Here is a 16400-nt window from a genome sequence, read left to right on the forward strand (position 1 = left end):
ACTTCTTTTTGTTTTCTCCCTCTCAATGGAATTTCGAATCGGCCGGGGATGACTTTCCCGACATCCGAATGTCCTATAATGACGATGCCATCAGCATAGTCCTCGGGCATGTTTGTCACCGCATCACTCCAGACGGACAACCACGTTGCCTCATCCCCCCGCTTTCGTCGTGCCTGACAATCCAACGAGGGGTATCCAACATCTAAGGCGATAAGCCTCGGGCCGCTGGGAAACTTTCGGGCCGTTTGTTGGGTGATACTACCTCTTTCACAAAAGTGCATACCCAGTCGGTGTACGCTTTACGACAGCAACGCATATTAGCCAACAACAAAGAGAATGCCATAGCCTAGGTCACTACATCATAGTTAAAATCGTCATAGATAGTCCTTTTACTCCGGTCAATGTTTCCCGGAGACTCCTGATTTCCTCGAGTTAACAGCGCATCACCTTTTGCCTTCGAAACTATTTGGGCACCTTCGCGATAGCCGCTGTACGTCCCAAGGGTTTGATAGAGAACCGCTTCTCAACGATTAGTGTTGTAAGAGTAAGCGTCTCTCGCTATCGCTCAATTCCTTTGCGTCAATCTAAGTTACGGCAATATGCCAGTATGAACTAGTTTCGAGATACTGATGCGATGCGACCTATGACCAAGCTGGCCTCCTCATCTCTAAAGTTCCAATGCTGTCGACCGATGCCGAGAACTCAATCGAGCAGTTTTTTTCCTCCCCATAGTCCCCATCGAGTAATACCCCGTGGATATGTATAGTGCATCGGTCATATCTCTTAGAGGTTGCTGTCAACTTCTAGTTCTCGGGGCATATCCTAAAATAACACCGTTCGGTCCGCAATGATTGGCTACACAATTTCGACCACTTGCACCAATCATTGCGTGTCGATCACGAGGCGACGAGGAGCACAGCCTCACCTGCACTCAGCAACCAAATTGGATACGCTTATTCTCTCCCACTTCACCTTCCAAATTGATTGATTCCAACGACGTAGGCTATGCTATGTCCGGACTAGAAGTCATCGGTGTTGCTGCTAGCATTCTCCAAGTCGTAGAACTTGGCACGCATCTCTCAATTAAGCTCTATACATTCTGTCGCAGGCTCAAAGACACAGACCAGCGCATCCAAAGCCTGTCCAGCGATGTCGCCTTGACGTGTAATGTTCTACGTCAATTAGGCGACAGCCTCCAACAGGATGAGGATGCGAAACTCTATTCTATAGAGGCATTTGCAACAGCCCAACAAGTGCTAGGAGAATGTAGAAAGGTGTTCCAACGGATCAGCGATGCGGTGGATTATCCCGAGCAGAAAGCCACGAAAGGCCTTCTCCAGAAGGCAGCAAGAAAGGTCGGCTTCTTGTGTATTGAGGAAGACCTGGAGGTCCTCAGAGTCAACTTGGAGCGCCTGAAGTCAACCATGCTTCTGATGCTTAACGTAATCATGTATGCTGGCCAGCTGCGTAGGTAAGAATTTCCCTGGTCGAAATGCGACAAGCTTGGCATAATAATGGACCAATTTGGCTAGTCGAGCAGAATCGAGCGTCCTCGAGGAGCAGCGAGAGCTGATTCGCACACTTGTCGGGGAGAAGAAAACGTACGAAGCTCAATTTGAACGTTTGTCAAAGGCCTTGGAGTCTGCCAAAGTTACGGATAACCAGCCGAACGAATCCCAGCTACCGGCCTCTCTTACCATGACATTTGCATGCGATGATGCTCCGTTAACGAACGAATTACTGTCGTCGGAGCTGCGAGAGTACGACGCCTTAGTGAAGAAAGTCTTGTCCGAGATTGACGCCTATCAGTCTAGAATCGAATATGATCAATATCGTCGAATGATAGACGACATTCTACAATGCTATTACTCGGAAATTAGCCACTGCGAAGCTCGTCATGGTCAGCGAGTTGCACCGTGGTTCTGGGAACAATATTCTATGCTCTGCAAGGAGTATGCCGTGACTTCTTCCAAATTCGACCAGTGGGCAATAAGAAGCAGGCGTACAAATGTGGATTACGTTGCTTCAACTTCAGAAAGTGGCTATGAACAGGGCTCTGTTGACCGGTTGAGGTCACGAATCCATGAAAATATAAACACGAAGCGGAAGAAGCAGTATATCGAGTCTGCGCCATTCCAACAGCCATCCAACCCATTGGGTTATGTGCAACAACCGGTCGGAGCTCATGAAATCACTGCAGAAATACCCCCACTGCCTCGACCCCGCTTTTCAGAATCATCAAGGCCAATGCCCCGGTGCGCGACAGGTAGTGCGGCAGTTGAAATCTACCCGAAAAGGCCAGGTAGTTTCCCCAGGGGAGGCTATGTAAAGACGAGAGATACAGATGACGTGGAGGCGTTTTTGATGAAGTGGACAACTTTGATTGAGAGTGAACCTGATCAATGACATCATTCGCGCTGTGACACGTGCATTCTGTTCCACCGCCTACTCAATTCAGGCAGTTCCTTGCCGGCAAAAGCAAATCCTTCCGGTAGGCGGTCGGCTTTTCCAAGCCATCGCATCACTGGGAATAAGAACGAGTGTTTCTCGATATTTTCGTATGGTAGTAGAAGGCATATGATGGGAATTTAATAATCTTTCTATTGTCGTTGATAATTCTCAATCACATAACATAGAAAACATCTTCTTGTTGAGCCAACAACTACTAGTTCGTAGTGCTCAGTTCACCCCATTGTTCCCATACTTCTCTGGTAATATATATTGCTGGGTCCTGACAAGTTTCCACACCTTGAGAAAACGTGATATGTATCACAGTTACAACGATGTATACAGGAAAGATCTCGAGCGCTTGAAGAGACATCCAGTAGTCCATAAGGGAGTATAATATCATATCCTCAAGCTACAAATGAAGGGAAAGTAAAAAAAAAAAAAAAGATGGAGATGCGGGGAATTGAACCCCGGACCTTTCACATGCTAAGCGAACATTATACCACTAAACCACATCCCCAATTCGATACACGTGATGGAAATTTCTTGACTTATGAGGCAGCACATGGCCCTTCACCCGAACCTTCCGTTTCTTTGTCAATGTCACCGTTACAGCAGCAATTTGCGCTTCAAACATTTAATAACTTCATGAAACAATATTCATCGACAATATATACAACACTATCCTCTTAAATGGAAATACTATGCTACCCTCCATCAAGATTTAATTGAACAAGAATCGGACCGCTTTGGTGACATGTTTTACCGCGCCCGTTTTCTCCCCCACAGATTCTTCTTCATCGCCAGTCTTGACGTAGAACCGTCGGAGACCGTCGAGATCGATCGTCCGCGCATCCACCCAAAAAGGCCCACGATAGTAGATCTTGGCCCCGATATAAATGACAACAATTGCAACAACGCTGACATAGTTGGCAAAGAAATTCTTCGCGGTGGTCTGTCCTTTAAGCGGCCACACACTCAGATAGAACTCCGCGATGATGAGCAAGATACACCATATCAACCCCCAGATGGCGGCGTAGGGGAATGTCCAGCTTTTCCACGGCAGCTCAGATACATCGCGGCCCTGGACTTTCCAGGCATAACGCATCCGCAGGTGCGATAGGCAGATCATCCCCCAGCCGAACAGGGTGAAGAGCGATGTGAGATTGGAGAACCAGGTGAAGACCTCCTCGCCGCTGTTGCTCACGTTGAGGTAGGCCAGGCCACCTCCGATGAGAAGAGTAATAAAGAGGCCGGCTAGGGGACGTCCAACCCTATCTGCTTTGCCGAAGATCTACGCAATGCGAGGCGCAGTGCATATTAGCCATCTACGTCCAACCAGCGTTGTAGGGCATACATCACTCACCTTAGGCGCCATCTTCACATGTGCCAGCCCCATGAGAGCACGGGACCCGGCATATCCAGAAATACTACCCGTGGACACCACCGAGATGAAGACCACGGCGTTCATTATGTGGGCCAAAGGCTCGAGACCCGCATTGCGATAAGCAATGACAAATGGCGAGGCGTTGACCCCCGAAGCGCCGAACAGATTGTTGTCCTTTGGGTCAACAGTGATGGTGATCATGAGAGAGCCTAGAATATAGAATAAAGAAAGGCGTAGCCAGATCGACCCCACTGCCTTGGGGACAGCTCTTCGAGGGTTGGAGGTCTCGGCGGCAACCAAAGCGCAGTTCTCAGATCCAGACATGGCAAAGATACAAGTCGGCATGACGGTAAAGAAGCCCTTGAATCCGTTCGTGAAGGCGTACGAGTTCCAATACCGGAAGCCGATGGGGCCCTCAGCGGGGGCGCCTCCTGCAGATACGACTGTGACATGTTAGTCGAAGGGGAAAGGAAGAGATTGATGCCAGTTTCTCACCAATTAGAGAGATAATGACAATGATAATCCACCCGAATTTGATGGACGATGAAACGACTTCCACCTCGCCAAAGAACTTCACAGCCCACACGTTGATAAAAATAATTACTACCCAGAAGATGGTGATCCACGCTGCCGTGGGCACCTTGTCGGTCCAGAAACTGAGAACAGTCACGACACCCTATGGCGGTCAGGTTCTGAGACCTCGAGAGGCACCTATGGTTAACATACCTGTAACTCATTGGCGATGGTGATCCAGTAGGAGAACCAGTATGCCCATCCCAGGGCAAATGCCGCAGCCGGGTCAACAAAAATCGACGTCCACTGAATAAATGCCGAAGGCAGAGGATACATTACGGCCATTTCACCGATGGAATGGCTGACCGACCAGATCATGGTACCGCTCAAGAGGTAGCCGATAAAGATGGCCGCTGGACCACCATTTGCTAGCGATGTTCCACTGCCTAGCCATAATCCCATGCCAATTGATGACCCCAGGGCAATCATGGTGATGTGGCGGGTGGATAGCGTCCGCTGGAGATCGGTTTCGGCGCCATGATCGATGTCAACCTCCCAGTCGGCCGCGGGCTGGGCGGTCTTTTTCATACTCTCTGATGAACTCCGTGGGGGGATGATGGATTCGTTCATAGTGAAGGGAAATACAACAAGTGAGGTTCGGGCGAGAAGTACCGAGCCAGAAAGACAAGGAACCCGGGGGGTATTAATATAGTGGTTGGACGACAACCTGTGGCTAATGCTACCATACCCTTCGCACGAACCCAAAATAGCGTTTCAGCTAGGACAGATAAGCCCCTAGCTTTATCTTTGCCTGGGCTACTCAACGATAGCCTTTCCCCGACCAAGTACTACTGCGAGCGCAATGCAACCTGCATAAGGGTGATACACTAGGCTGAGAAGGTTTCTGGAATGGGTATCACCGCGTGGTCAGACCGTTTGGCTGCTGGTTGATAAGTACCCTTCCGCCAATTGCACATCTGCCCGTAGCCTTATCAGTAGCCTCTCAGACATCAACTAATATCGAATGCACCACTGAGCCATCACTCGTGAGACAGAGTGCAACCTGCGAGGTAATTCCAGCAGCGACGATTATTGAACGACTGATGGCAGTGGCTTGGGTGGTGGCCACCGCTTTGGTCAAGGTTGCATGCTCAGGGATTTTTTTTGGCGTATTTTGCTGGCCCAATGGCGGGTAATTTGGGGAATAAGCCGCAAAGGGAGCAATGGCGTTCGGTGTAGCCATGGATTATAAGACTCCCGTAGTATCCCTTGCGTCCACTCAACATGGTCTGCGATCACGGCCCACGAGAAGGACACATCACCATATGTGCATGTTAAAGTTCAGAGCATCGTGGGGAATCCTAGACTCGAGATCTGCAGACGGAACCTGAAACCATACACAGCTGTCAATCCTGGATGTAGGACGAAGGAACCATGGAAATTGACAGATTCGTAGTAGGGATCGGAACGGGTCGAGAGCCAATGGTGACATCACGATATCACTGGGGTAGTAGTTTAATTTACCCCAGATAAGACATTCATAGATGAGCCTGCAAGATGCCACCCAAGCATCATGGAATGCTTATCACATCCTCTTGACAGCTATTTGTTATCATTGTTCTCCACGAGGGTATGGCCTCCTTAGCGCCATTTCGGGTATCAGCGGACGGGACAAGGACGCGTTATCGCACTGCCCCAATTCGGCGCTGATTGACATGCGGTGATGGAAGATTTGGGTTTATTGCGTATGAGTGGTGCATAGGCTTATCCTGGCCGGTAGAAGGCTGCCTTGGGTCTGTGATTATTCGATCTGACCGCACATCAGACATTTATTCTCACAAACATAATCTATGGGTACACCAAAGAAAAAGGGCATCCGTTCAGCTCCATCCAAGACTTTTAGAAATTGATATTAAAAAAGAAGAAGAAAAGAAACAAAAACAAAAGTCCAAAAAGTGGAAGCCTTGGAGACTACCCAGGCTTGATGCTCTAAATGCTCAGGGTACAGAGGCTATACAGACATCCATGATGACTGCATGCGAAGTCACTCCACACACATCGTCGCCCTGCACACGCAAAAAGCTCGCTGTAGGTAAGAGAATGGAAAACGGAAGAAAATGTAGACTTTAGCTGATGGCTGTTATCGTCAGATTCAGTCGCATCAGCCCAAAGCCTGTTACTATGAGGTAAAAATTATGTCGGCCTCGCATTGATGGGTCCCACGAGAGTCATCCATTCCGGAAAAAAGTGGAAGATTCACTTCCGAGCGCTCCTTGGCTTCCATTCATGCGATAATTGCTATCTGAATCTCTGGTCTTTTGTGGGAAAAACCCAAAAACTGAGAGCTGTGAGGGGTTAGTTGCGTTTCCTAGGATTGGGCCTGTCGCGCAAGCCCAAGGCAGGAAACACGGCTACGGCTCTACTCAGACATTATGCTAGCTTTCACCAATATGAAATAAAAGAGGGGCATGTCTATCGGACTTTCAGCCTGTCCATGTATCCAAGGCGTGGTCGATGCATTTTGACTTGTCCTGCCAAGTGTCGATGGACACAACTAAACTTCCGTCATCTTGATGCTCCTAATAGCCATCTTGACTACCTGGCCGATTGATACTAAATGCACGGTGCCTAGGAATCCTTGTGTCGGTCCAGGGAGCGGCCTTCTGACAGGCTTTTCAGTGCTGCCGAGTGACAGCGATGTTCCGACTGATTGGAGTGGCACAACTATCAGGAATTGATCAAGAGCTGTGCCATCGGCGGGTGGTTGTTTAGTTTGAATGTGGGATAACGACGGGGGAGGAGGGTTGAGATTGGGATTGGACAGGTTAAAAGGACCTGACGATATTCTGTTCGAAAGGGAAGAAGAGGGGAACCCTCGCACATATTAGTACCCGCTGAAAGAGCCATATATAAATCGTTTCCCATGCGATGTGCACATTGAAACTCCCTTGAAGTGGTTCAATAATATGGGTTTGTGCAGAGTAACGGCCGGTATGGATCCAGGTTCCCGTTGGGTTGTTTAGCCGGGCAGCGAGACGAGGAAACGAAATTCGGCAATGATCCACCGGTTGTGTGCAGATCTAGATGACTGGAAGCTAAGTCATAGTTGACGTAGACAGGGACAAGCGGATATGTTGAGCGACGCGGGAGTATAGTATACCCACAAAGTATGCCATAAAAGAATAAAAAAATAAAAATAAAAATAAAAACACAGAGCTATGTCGTGCGACTGTCTAAACGCATCGGACATTATGCAGCATCATAGAGCTACCGAAGCATTGGCTAGCTTGGACGCCCTGGGATGGTAAGCATACACATGAGCATGCCGTCGACGCCATCCCGTCCACTACGGATGCAATCTAGCCAATAGTATGGACGAGGAATCGGGAGGTACTTCCGATACCAAGTCGGAAGGATCGCATTGTCTTGCGTGTCAATCTAAAGCTCGTCTGTATATTAAACATGTGGATTCAATGCATCTGATGTTGGGCTCGAGCCCCTTTTCATCTGCCAATCGTTGCCCGGCTAGGAATCTGTGTGCTTGATGTTTGGTTTGAATGGAACCTCAAGAGCCTGATATGAGCCACCGTTCTAGTTCAAGTCCTGGTTGTTGGTAGTGGGCCCATTGTTGCAGGTGAAAAGAAAGAGAGAGAAATAGTGATAGAGTGCGCCGTGACCAAACTCCGCACACGTGCGGGCCGAGAAGAGAAAAAGTGGAGAGTCAAATGACTGCCGACTCGTGATTCCGGACTTTCTGGTTCAATACCCCAGATTCTTTCTACCGTCTCGGCTGAATCATGCCAGATAAGATCGTTGTTATATGAATTATTTCAGACACCATCCTACTCATGCGAATTATCGGCAACCGTCTCAATATTCTCCTTCACGCATGAATCCTGAACAGGATGTAAGCCGAAGGGCTTATCCCGGTTAACCGAGCCCAGTCCGTCGGAGTCTATTCAGCGTCGTGACCAATGAATCTACCGACTCGAGTTATTACCAGAGGGACTCGGCTCATCCTCCGGCGGCGTTGGCGACGAGCCAAGATCCCGAACGGGATACGAGTTGTGACGTCGTAGGCCTACAAAAAGGTCTCCGAGACGGTGACGCAGGAAGAAGTATGAGCCCCCTGGCAAACCCGGTCAAATTAATTCCATGTCTCGTCATGCCATCCATACGTGATCCAGAATGCATCGTCTTTCTCGGCTAAATGCCCATTCATCCGAAGTCGCAGCTCACCAAGAGGGAAAATTTCCGTTTGGAATCAACCGAGTGGATGAGTCCCTGGAAGACTCCCCACATCATGACGCCGTTGATTTGTTGAATCCCCATGTTCTCCATAGCACTCCGTGGGCGTCCCCCGGACCTCCACATTCCCTGGATGGTTGATCCCTTCTTCTTACGGGTCGCCCGCCGGTCCAATGTCTCGCGCGTTCGAGCAATACCACATCCTATGCAGTCGCTGTTATATAAAGCTTCGCCAGGGTTCTCCGGGTCAAGCTCTTTTGGACGAACTCAACGTGGCCGCTAATTCTGGGGTTTAGTTACTGGCCAAGATGTATCGGATTACAAACATATATGGTATGCCGGGTCACTTTCAGCAACTGTCAACGCGAGATAACTGACGGTCATAGTGCTCGCCGCATTTGGCACCATTGGCGGTGCCCTTTTCGGTTTCGATGTCAGGTAAGAAGTATCGTGATGGTACTATCTCCTAAAGTTGATTCTGACTTGGCGAAACAGTTCTATGAGTGCCTGGATTGGCACGAAGCAGTATCTCGACTATTTTAACAGCCCTGACTCTAACTTACAAGGTGGTGTATGTATAATCGTCTCCCACGCTGGTCGGTCAGATCGCGACAACTGACTTCCGACCGCTTAGATCACCGCTTCCATGTCCGCGGGCTCCTTCGCTGGTGCCATCGCTGCTGGTTGGGTCTCTGATATCGTGGGCCGTCGGATGTCCCTGATGATCGCGAGTGTGATTTGGATTATTGGCGCCGTTCTTCAGCTTAGCGCACAGAATGTCGCACATCTGGTTGTTGGACGTGTCGTCAGCGGTCTCTCTGGTCCGTACCTATCATAGCCCATCCAGCATCTTCTCAAACTAACCAACTTCGATAGTCGGTATCACTTCCTCACAGGTCTGTGTGTATCTTGCAGAATTGGCTCCCGCTCGTATCCGTGGTCGCATCGTCGGTATCCAGCAATGGGCTATCGAATGGGGTATCCTGATCATGTATCTGATCTCGTACGGTTGTGGAAAGGGTATCGCCGGTCCAGCTTCGTTCCGCGTCGCTTGGGGCATCCAAGCCGTCCCGGGTCTTATTTTGCTGTTGGCCCTCCCATTTTTCCCGGAGTCGCCCCGTTGGCTGGCCAGCAAGGAACGGTGGGAAGAGAGTCTGGACACGCTAGCGATGCTGCACGGTAACGGCGATCGCAACGACCCCGTCGTGCAGGTCGAATGGGAGGAAGTGCAGGAGGCCGTGCGTATCGCCCAGGAAGCCAAGGATGTGACCTTTCTCGCTCTGTTTGGACCCAAAATTTGGATGCGCACCATGTGCGGTGTCAGTGTGCAGGTGTGGCAGCAGCTGCTCGGTGGTAACGTTGCGATGTACTATGTTGTCTACATTTTCACTATGGCCGGCATGGTGTGTGCAATAGCTTCCCGTGGCCCAGTGAATGTCCCTGGCTAACGCGCCCTTCCAGGACAATAACGCCACTTTATATTCCTCCGCGATCCAATATGTGATCTTCCTTGTGACAACCGGTGTCATTCTCCCATATATCGACCGCATTGGCCGCCGCCTTCTCTTGCTATCGGGTGCCGTCGCCTGCATGATACTTCATTATGCCATTGCCGGTGTCATGGCCAGCTATGGTAATCCGGTCGATGAGATTGATGGTAACAAGAATCTGCGATGGGAGATCAAAGGAGCTCCCGGAAAGGCCGTCATTGCCCTCTCATACATCTTTGTCGGCGTTTACGGCCTCACCTGGGTATGTTTCCACCTTGTAAAAAAATGGTATCTGAGTCATGACTGACAGGAAGACAGGCCCCTACCGCCTGGATTTACGCCTCCGAAGTGTTCCCCCTGAAGTACCGTGCGAAGGGTGTCGGTCTTTCGGCCGCGGGTAATTGGATCTTCAACTTCGCCCTGGCCTACTTCGTCGCTCCTGCCTTCACCAACATCAAGTGGAAGACATACATCATCTTCGGCGTGTTCTGCACGGTGATGACATTCCATGTGTTCTTCCTGTACCCAGAGACATCGCGTCGGTCCCTTGAAGAAATCGATCTGATGTTCGAGTCGAACGTGAAGCCATGGCAGTCGAACAAACTCCAGGATAAGTTTGGAGAGGAGATTGCGCGGCGCCAGCAGAGTGTGTCGGATGAAAAGGCAGCAGATGCATCCCACCGGGAGGTTGCCTAGAGCAGGATAATTTATAGAATCTGAATGTAGTTGCTGATGAACTCCCAATCTATTAATTGTTTTTGGTCAGATTGTCGAACGTGAAGGACAGCGTTATTCTGCATCGAGGCTTAGAACGCCGTCTTATGTAGTGTAAATGATACGATACATAGGCCGTTCACCTTCCACCCCACATGCATGAGTGAGGCAATTGAGCGTGAATGGGAAATACAGAACATGCCGATTCCGCGCCGGGTCTACCATTGCAAACCGTAATGAGCAGATAGAGGAGGGTGTCGATGTTTTGCCCTAAGTCAGAAGCATTAAATCCAAGTGGACGTCTTCCGTCTAGCCCTGAAAGCTTAATCTGACATCTCCCCTGCGGAAAGATAACCTCTGCTCGTCTCATCTTCCAGATTACCAGGCCATTGTTGCGAACGCACACGATTTTGGACCAGATTATGCCTCACGTATCTTAGGAGATATTGGCCCACCGCAACGAAGACGTTACTAGACATGAACTCATGTGAAACCCATGTGATAATATGCAGAACACCTGCCTTCTGAACGCTTCAGACCGGTACCATATACACAAGTCGAATATGATTCCTTAATGGCGTTCTTGATGGTTATAGAGCATTGTCATGCCGAGGTTTATTTGTTAGTTTAGGATGGCAACGGGTTCTCCGGATGCTCCCCTAGCTTAAGACATATCGGACTTCTTTCCGATGCTCCTATTCGATCATACTGAAATAAAACCAGGCTTCTGGAAGGATTGGATGACAGTATCTCACATGTGTAGAGCAGTTACTGTAATCTGCGAACCTCTCGGCCCGAGGAGGAGCAACTACTGTACAATACTTAGAAGTTATGGTTAAATTTAGTGAAGAGAAGAAGATATAAAGAAAAAGAGGGCCTCACATGTGGTATCCACACCCGGTACTGCCGCCAATTAGTGGCGCTTATCGCCGGGGAAAGCGCAACGGGAACGCCAATGTCATAGGGCGTAGGGTGTGCCTTCCCAGTGCCTCGGCTGTAGGGAAGGGTGGTTTTTCTCCCCAACCATTTGGTATTCTGTCCACCACAAGGGTATGAAATTCACCATGAATGTCCTTGCGTGGAGAAATAACGCCAGGAGAGTTACGTCCCTCACAGGGAGAAACACTGTTCTCAGAGCCAAACCATTCGTGCGAACCATGTCGCAGTTTCGGGTGGTCGAGCACACGGTCCGAGCCCAACATATCCGAGACCGATTCGGCGCAACGGAACCAGGGCAGGCTAACAAGCTCCGTCTGGCGGTAAAACAATACATCCCGAAATCGAACGAAAAACCATCGCCGGGAGATGTCACGATCATTGGTGCGCACGCAAATGGGTTTCCCAAGGTAACAGATCGCCGATCGCGCGAACGTAAAACCGCAGGTTGACCATGATAGGAAATGTACGAGCCATTATGGGATGACCTGGAACAGCGAATGAGGTCTATGGGCAGGAACATTCGGAGTATATGGATCGCAGATGTTGCTCACCAAGGCCAGAGTAGTGTCTTGAACGAGAGAATTCTTGGCAATGATCGTTCGTGTCTTCCTGCCTGGCCAATGTATAGGTTCACTCAGCTGACGGCTCCTCAGCTAGCTGGAATGACCACGCGAGAGACCTCCTCTTTTTGATCAATCAGTATCAAGATGAGATGCCCCATCCGATCATCGGAGTAGGACATAGCATGGGTGGGATGCACCTGTATGTATACCCGCTGTATACATTCATGTGCTCGGAGCTCTAATGTTATGGGATTAGAGCAAACTTAGCATTGCTGCACTCATCACTCTTCCAGGCTCTTGTTTTGATTGATCCCGTCATTCAGACCGAGAACCCCAGCAAGGACTATGCTCCTCCATCGAGCTACAGACGCGACATATGGGCCACAAAGCAAGACGCAATACAAAGATTTCAAAACAACAAGGTATATCAGAAATGGGAGCCTCGTGTGCTTGAAAAATACGTGGAATATGGACTCCGCGAGGTGCCGACCGAGATATATCCGGAGCCTACTGAACTCGGCTCACAACCGGTGACATTGACCACCCCCAAAGCCCAGGAAGTATTTACTTTTCTGCGACCCACTTACGAAAGAGGAAGAGTAGATGTTGAGCAAGGTGAATGGCAAAATGAGATGCACCCGGACGATTTCGAGGAGAGTTATCCATTTTACCGACCAGAACCGGCGCAGCTTTTCCGTCGTTTGGGCGAGATGAAACCGAGCGTTCTGTACATCTTTGGAGAAAGTTCTGAACTATCGTCGCCCGCTGCTCGTCAGGCCAAGATGGACGTCACAGGTACTGGTGTTGGTGGAAACGGTGGCGTTAGTCGGCAACGAGTGAAGGAGGTGACGCTGCCAACAGGACATTTAGTTCCAATGGAACGAGTTATGGATTGCGCCAATGCGATTGCTACATTTAGCGATGCCGAGCTCTCTAGATGGGATGCTGAGCGCCAGACGTACCTCCAGAGGTGGAGTGCTATACCGCGTCGCGATAAGATCACGGTCGATGACAAATGGAAACAGCATATCGGCAGATTATCGAGGAAGCCCAAACTCTGAGATAGGTTTAAGCTTGATTACTGTGACGAGGGCTATAGAGTAGATGTGTTGATTGACTGGAGGCTGTGAGAAGTGATGCTATTCATTATCGAAAGCCTCGATGGCTTGAATGTCCCAATTATAGATAGAAATTAGACTGCCGAATCAACAGACCATTATCTATACTAAGCTCTGACATGATATAAATCATTGGTGAGAGTAGTGTCATTGCGTACGTGGTCATTTCCTGCACAAGATTAGCCTCACGACTAGTCGTGAACTATACACGATAGCACCAATCGGACCCAATACAGAGTGTGATGTCGATATGAGAGTCTGATCCACCACACCGTTTAGCTCTCAACTAGACCCCCAAAATTCTGGCTTATTGGCTATTGCCCTTGGGGGCTAAACTATCAGATCATGGATATCTTCGGGACAGAGGTATTTAAGCTCGGCTTTCTTCAACGACTTCCGTTTACTATTTCCCTGAACATTTCCAAGGAGTAGCCCTATAACATTTGGAACCACCGTATCCTGAAGAAATGTCCAAAATGTCCCAGCCAACGCTCATCTTCGCCCCAGGAGCCTGGTACCCATCATCAGCCTTTGACCCACTCATCGCCAAACTGGCCCCACACGGCTACACCTGCCAAACAGTTTCCTTCCCTTCAATCCAACAAGCAACGGAAGTCAAAGACTTAACAGCCGATATCCAGGCCGTGCGGGCACTAGTCGAACCAGCCGTGAACGCCGGTCAGGATGTGATCATAATTTCGCACAGCTGGTCAGGCCTACCAGTAAACAGCGCGCTCGAGGGACTAAGCCGCGCAGAACGACAAAAGCAGGGCAGAGAGGGAGGCGTGACGAAGCTGATTTTCATCTCGGCCTTCTTGCCGGATATCGGAGAAAGCTTGATTGGGGCTTTTGGGGGTGTGCCGCCGGAGTGGTATGTTATGGATGTAAGTCTTCCACGATGATCTGTTATTTTTTACTGCAGTACATGAGACTGAGTGTATGAAACAGGCCGAGAATGCGACAGTGACGGCGGATGATCCGTTCACGCTCTTCTTTCACGATGTCCCGGATGGACGCGAGTGGGCGAAAACGCTGCGCCCGCATGCGTGGGCCACCAAGAACTCGCCTGCGACTGGGACGGCTTATGTGGACATTCCTGCTACGTATCTTCTGTGCGAGGATGATCGGGCCATTCCGTTGTTTGTGCAGGATTTGATGGTGGAGAAGGCAAGGGCGAAGGGGGCCAGCTTTGAGACGGAGAAGATTAAGACGGCGCATACACCTTGGTTGGTTGTCCCTGATCAGGTTGCGGCGTACATTAGGAAACATGCTGGGGAGGTGTAGTTATCATTACTATACACTATTGCGTGACGTACTCTCCTTGTCACGGATTTCCATGTTTTTCACATCAAATGAGGCCGGGGATTGTTGAATGGGAGAGTAGCGAAAAAATCGCTTTCTAATAGAGGCTATACAATGACTGAAAGCTGTGCAGTGACTTGGCACCTCTGGCTTAGACATAGAGAATTTCTACTATCTTGCTCTCTCGCTTTTATAAAATATGAAAGTTCGAGTGGGCCTGAGCAGCGTTTATATTCCTTAGCTCCAGCCAGTGCGCAGATCCAGAGGGAGCATGGCGGAGCTTGCGTTTCTATTTGCCTGGTCATGCCCTGATTAAGTTTTCCTCGCATCCGCTTCCAATCTACCAGGTCCTCTGTTCAAAGCAGCTCTCCTGCTTCTGAGTCTCTTCGCCGCTTCTTGCAATCTGTCAGTGATTCTTCGGTGGGCTTCACGACTCTATCCATCGCCGGTACAAAAGCGAGACGACCCAGCACAGAGTACTCGGTGCAGCCTGTTCAACGGCTTTATCGGGGATTTAGGAGGGATACGATAGTATGCAACTACAACCGGGACATTCGATGAAGAGCGCCACGGTTCGTCAAATTTGCCGAGAATCGCGGCAGAGATAGACGCGGTGTAGACGTATAGGCAGTCGTCTTCAACACCAGAAGTGGCAAGGACGTTGACCTTTGACGTCTTCAGCAAACCATGACGGACAATTGATGTGATGTGCTACATACTCTGAGACCCTGGCCACGGTCAGGAGGGCTTCGGCCTGTGCTGCAATGGGGTGGTGAGGGAGTTCTCGGTGATGTGCCCTTGGTTGTGTGTCCTCCTTCCCCGTGCTGCCCATTTCTCTGTCTATGCCGCCATTGCGCTTGGGCAAGTGCAATTAGAATTCCCATTATGTATGGATCTTCGACGGGATTCGCTGGCTGAAGAGACCACAGCTTTTTATCGCGAGTGTTGAACACAGGCTCGTTGAACGGCTTTCCCGGTGAGTTGTGTACTTACTTGCTTCGACGGGACTGTATTTCATCGAATATGACATACGCGAGGGACGGACCGGAGGAGTTGCAGGAGAATACGCCCTCCGTCCAAACAGTTGTGACTGGCTGCCGGCGGAAGTAAAAGGATAACCGCTCAGAACTGCGGCTGCCAGCAACGTGGGTCGAGGGCCGGCATGCAAGTCCACTACCTAAGAGGGCAGATACCATATGCGCCAAGGATTTCCTTGAGGGCCGATTTCTTGACCTCCAGCGTTCTTCGTCCTCCAAACTGCGTCATCGCGCGAGGAAGGTTGGAAGGCGTATTTCGGAAATCCTGGACGGGCGAATCCGCTAGCATCACTTGCGACTGTAGGCTCTCCTTCAGCTGGCGTTTCTTTTGCACAGTGAACCGGCAATTTAATAGCCGCAGTTGCCTCAAAGTCCAGGCTTCCGGAGGAACATATAGACGGTCCCGACTGTTGTCGCGTATCATTGATTGAATTGAGTTGGGCTCAACTGACCATCTACAGTGAGCGCGAGACTCGACAGCGACTCGACGCGATAGCCGTGCAGAGGGGCATTGGGGGTCGTCAGTGGCCGGGCGCTTGAATATAGCTGGTACCAGCATCTCGTAGCGCTATTTCCTTGGAAATTACCAGGCGTAGATAATCTGCGTGGCCGCTTGCGAGATAAGCCAGAAGGGGGTTTGA

The 16400-nt window shown here is 49.9% G+C and overlaps 6 protein-coding genes and 1 non-coding gene across 7 annotated transcripts; 4 read left to right on the forward strand and 3 right to left on the reverse strand.

Annotated features, from left to right (window-relative positions):
- Positions 1-677: 677 nt before the first annotated feature.
- Positions 678-2735, forward strand: BDV37DRAFT_185970 (uncharacterized protein). The gene is made up of 2 exons (XM_032079572.1): positions 678-1471; positions 1533-2735. Exons 1-2 carry the CDS (start codon positions 1011-1013, stop codon positions 2404-2406), a joined length of 1335 nt encoding a protein of 444 aa, XP_031938517.1. The 5' UTR covers positions 678-1010; the 3' UTR covers positions 2407-2735.
- Positions 2736-2896: 161 nt separating this feature from the next.
- BDV37DRAFT_t169 lies at positions 2897-2968 on the reverse strand. Its single transcript has one exon. It is a non-coding gene; the product is annotated as a tRNA-Ala (tRNA).
- Positions 2969-3172: 204 nt separating this feature from the next.
- On the reverse strand, positions 3173-4978 carry BDV37DRAFT_285898 (putative amino acid transporter; the record flags this gene model as incomplete). Its single annotated transcript, XM_032087821.1, has 4 exons — positions 3173-3742; positions 3815-4278; positions 4331-4511; positions 4562-4978. 4 exons carry the CDS (start codon positions 4976-4978, stop codon positions 3173-3175), a joined length of 1632 nt encoding a protein of 543 aa, XP_031938518.1.
- A 3926-nt stretch (positions 4979-8904) lies between these two features.
- BDV37DRAFT_273838 (sugar porter family MFS transporter) lies at positions 8905-10782 on the forward strand (the record flags this gene model as incomplete). Its single annotated transcript, XM_032085129.1, has 7 exons — positions 8905-8929; positions 8983-9034; positions 9092-9167; positions 9231-9417; positions 9473-9999; positions 10058-10348; positions 10405-10782. The coding sequence occupies 7 exons, from the start codon at positions 8905-8907 to the stop codon at positions 10780-10782; spliced, it is 1536 nt and encodes a 511-aa protein (XP_031938519.1).
- Positions 10783-11957: 1175 nt separating this feature from the next.
- On the forward strand, positions 11958-13363 carry BDV37DRAFT_273839 (alpha/beta hydrolase; the record flags this gene model as incomplete). The annotated part of the gene is made up of 3 exons (XM_032085130.1): positions 11958-12120; positions 12393-12501; positions 12559-13363. The coding sequence occupies 3 exons, from the start codon at positions 11958-11960 to the stop codon at positions 13361-13363; spliced, it is 1077 nt and encodes a 358-aa protein (XP_031938520.1).
- A 526-nt stretch (positions 13364-13889) lies between these two features.
- BDV37DRAFT_296340 (alpha/beta hydrolase) lies at positions 13890-14805 on the forward strand. Its single transcript, XM_032090088.1, has 2 exons — positions 13890-14304; positions 14369-14805. The coding sequence occupies exons 1-2, from the start codon at positions 13897-13899 to the stop codon at positions 14702-14704; spliced, it is 744 nt and encodes a 247-aa protein (XP_031938521.1). The 5' UTR covers positions 13890-13896; the 3' UTR covers positions 14705-14805.
- A 352-nt stretch (positions 14806-15157) lies between these two features.
- BDV37DRAFT_285902 (uncharacterized protein) lies at positions 15158-16318 on the reverse strand (the record flags this gene model as incomplete). Its single annotated transcript, XM_032087822.1, has 4 exons — positions 15158-15388; positions 15442-15690; positions 15768-15850; positions 15916-16318. The coding sequence occupies 4 exons, from the start codon at positions 16316-16318 to the stop codon at positions 15158-15160; spliced, it is 966 nt and encodes a 321-aa protein (XP_031938522.1).
- Positions 16319-16400: the final 82 nt, after the last annotated feature.

Source organism: Aspergillus pseudonomiae (genome assembly GCF_009193645.1).
Source record: "Aspergillus pseudonomiae strain CBS 119388 unplaced genomic scaffold BDV37scaffold_67, whole genome shotgun sequence".
NCBI lineage: Eukaryota > Fungi > Ascomycota > Eurotiomycetes > Eurotiales > Aspergillaceae > Aspergillus > Aspergillus pseudonomiae.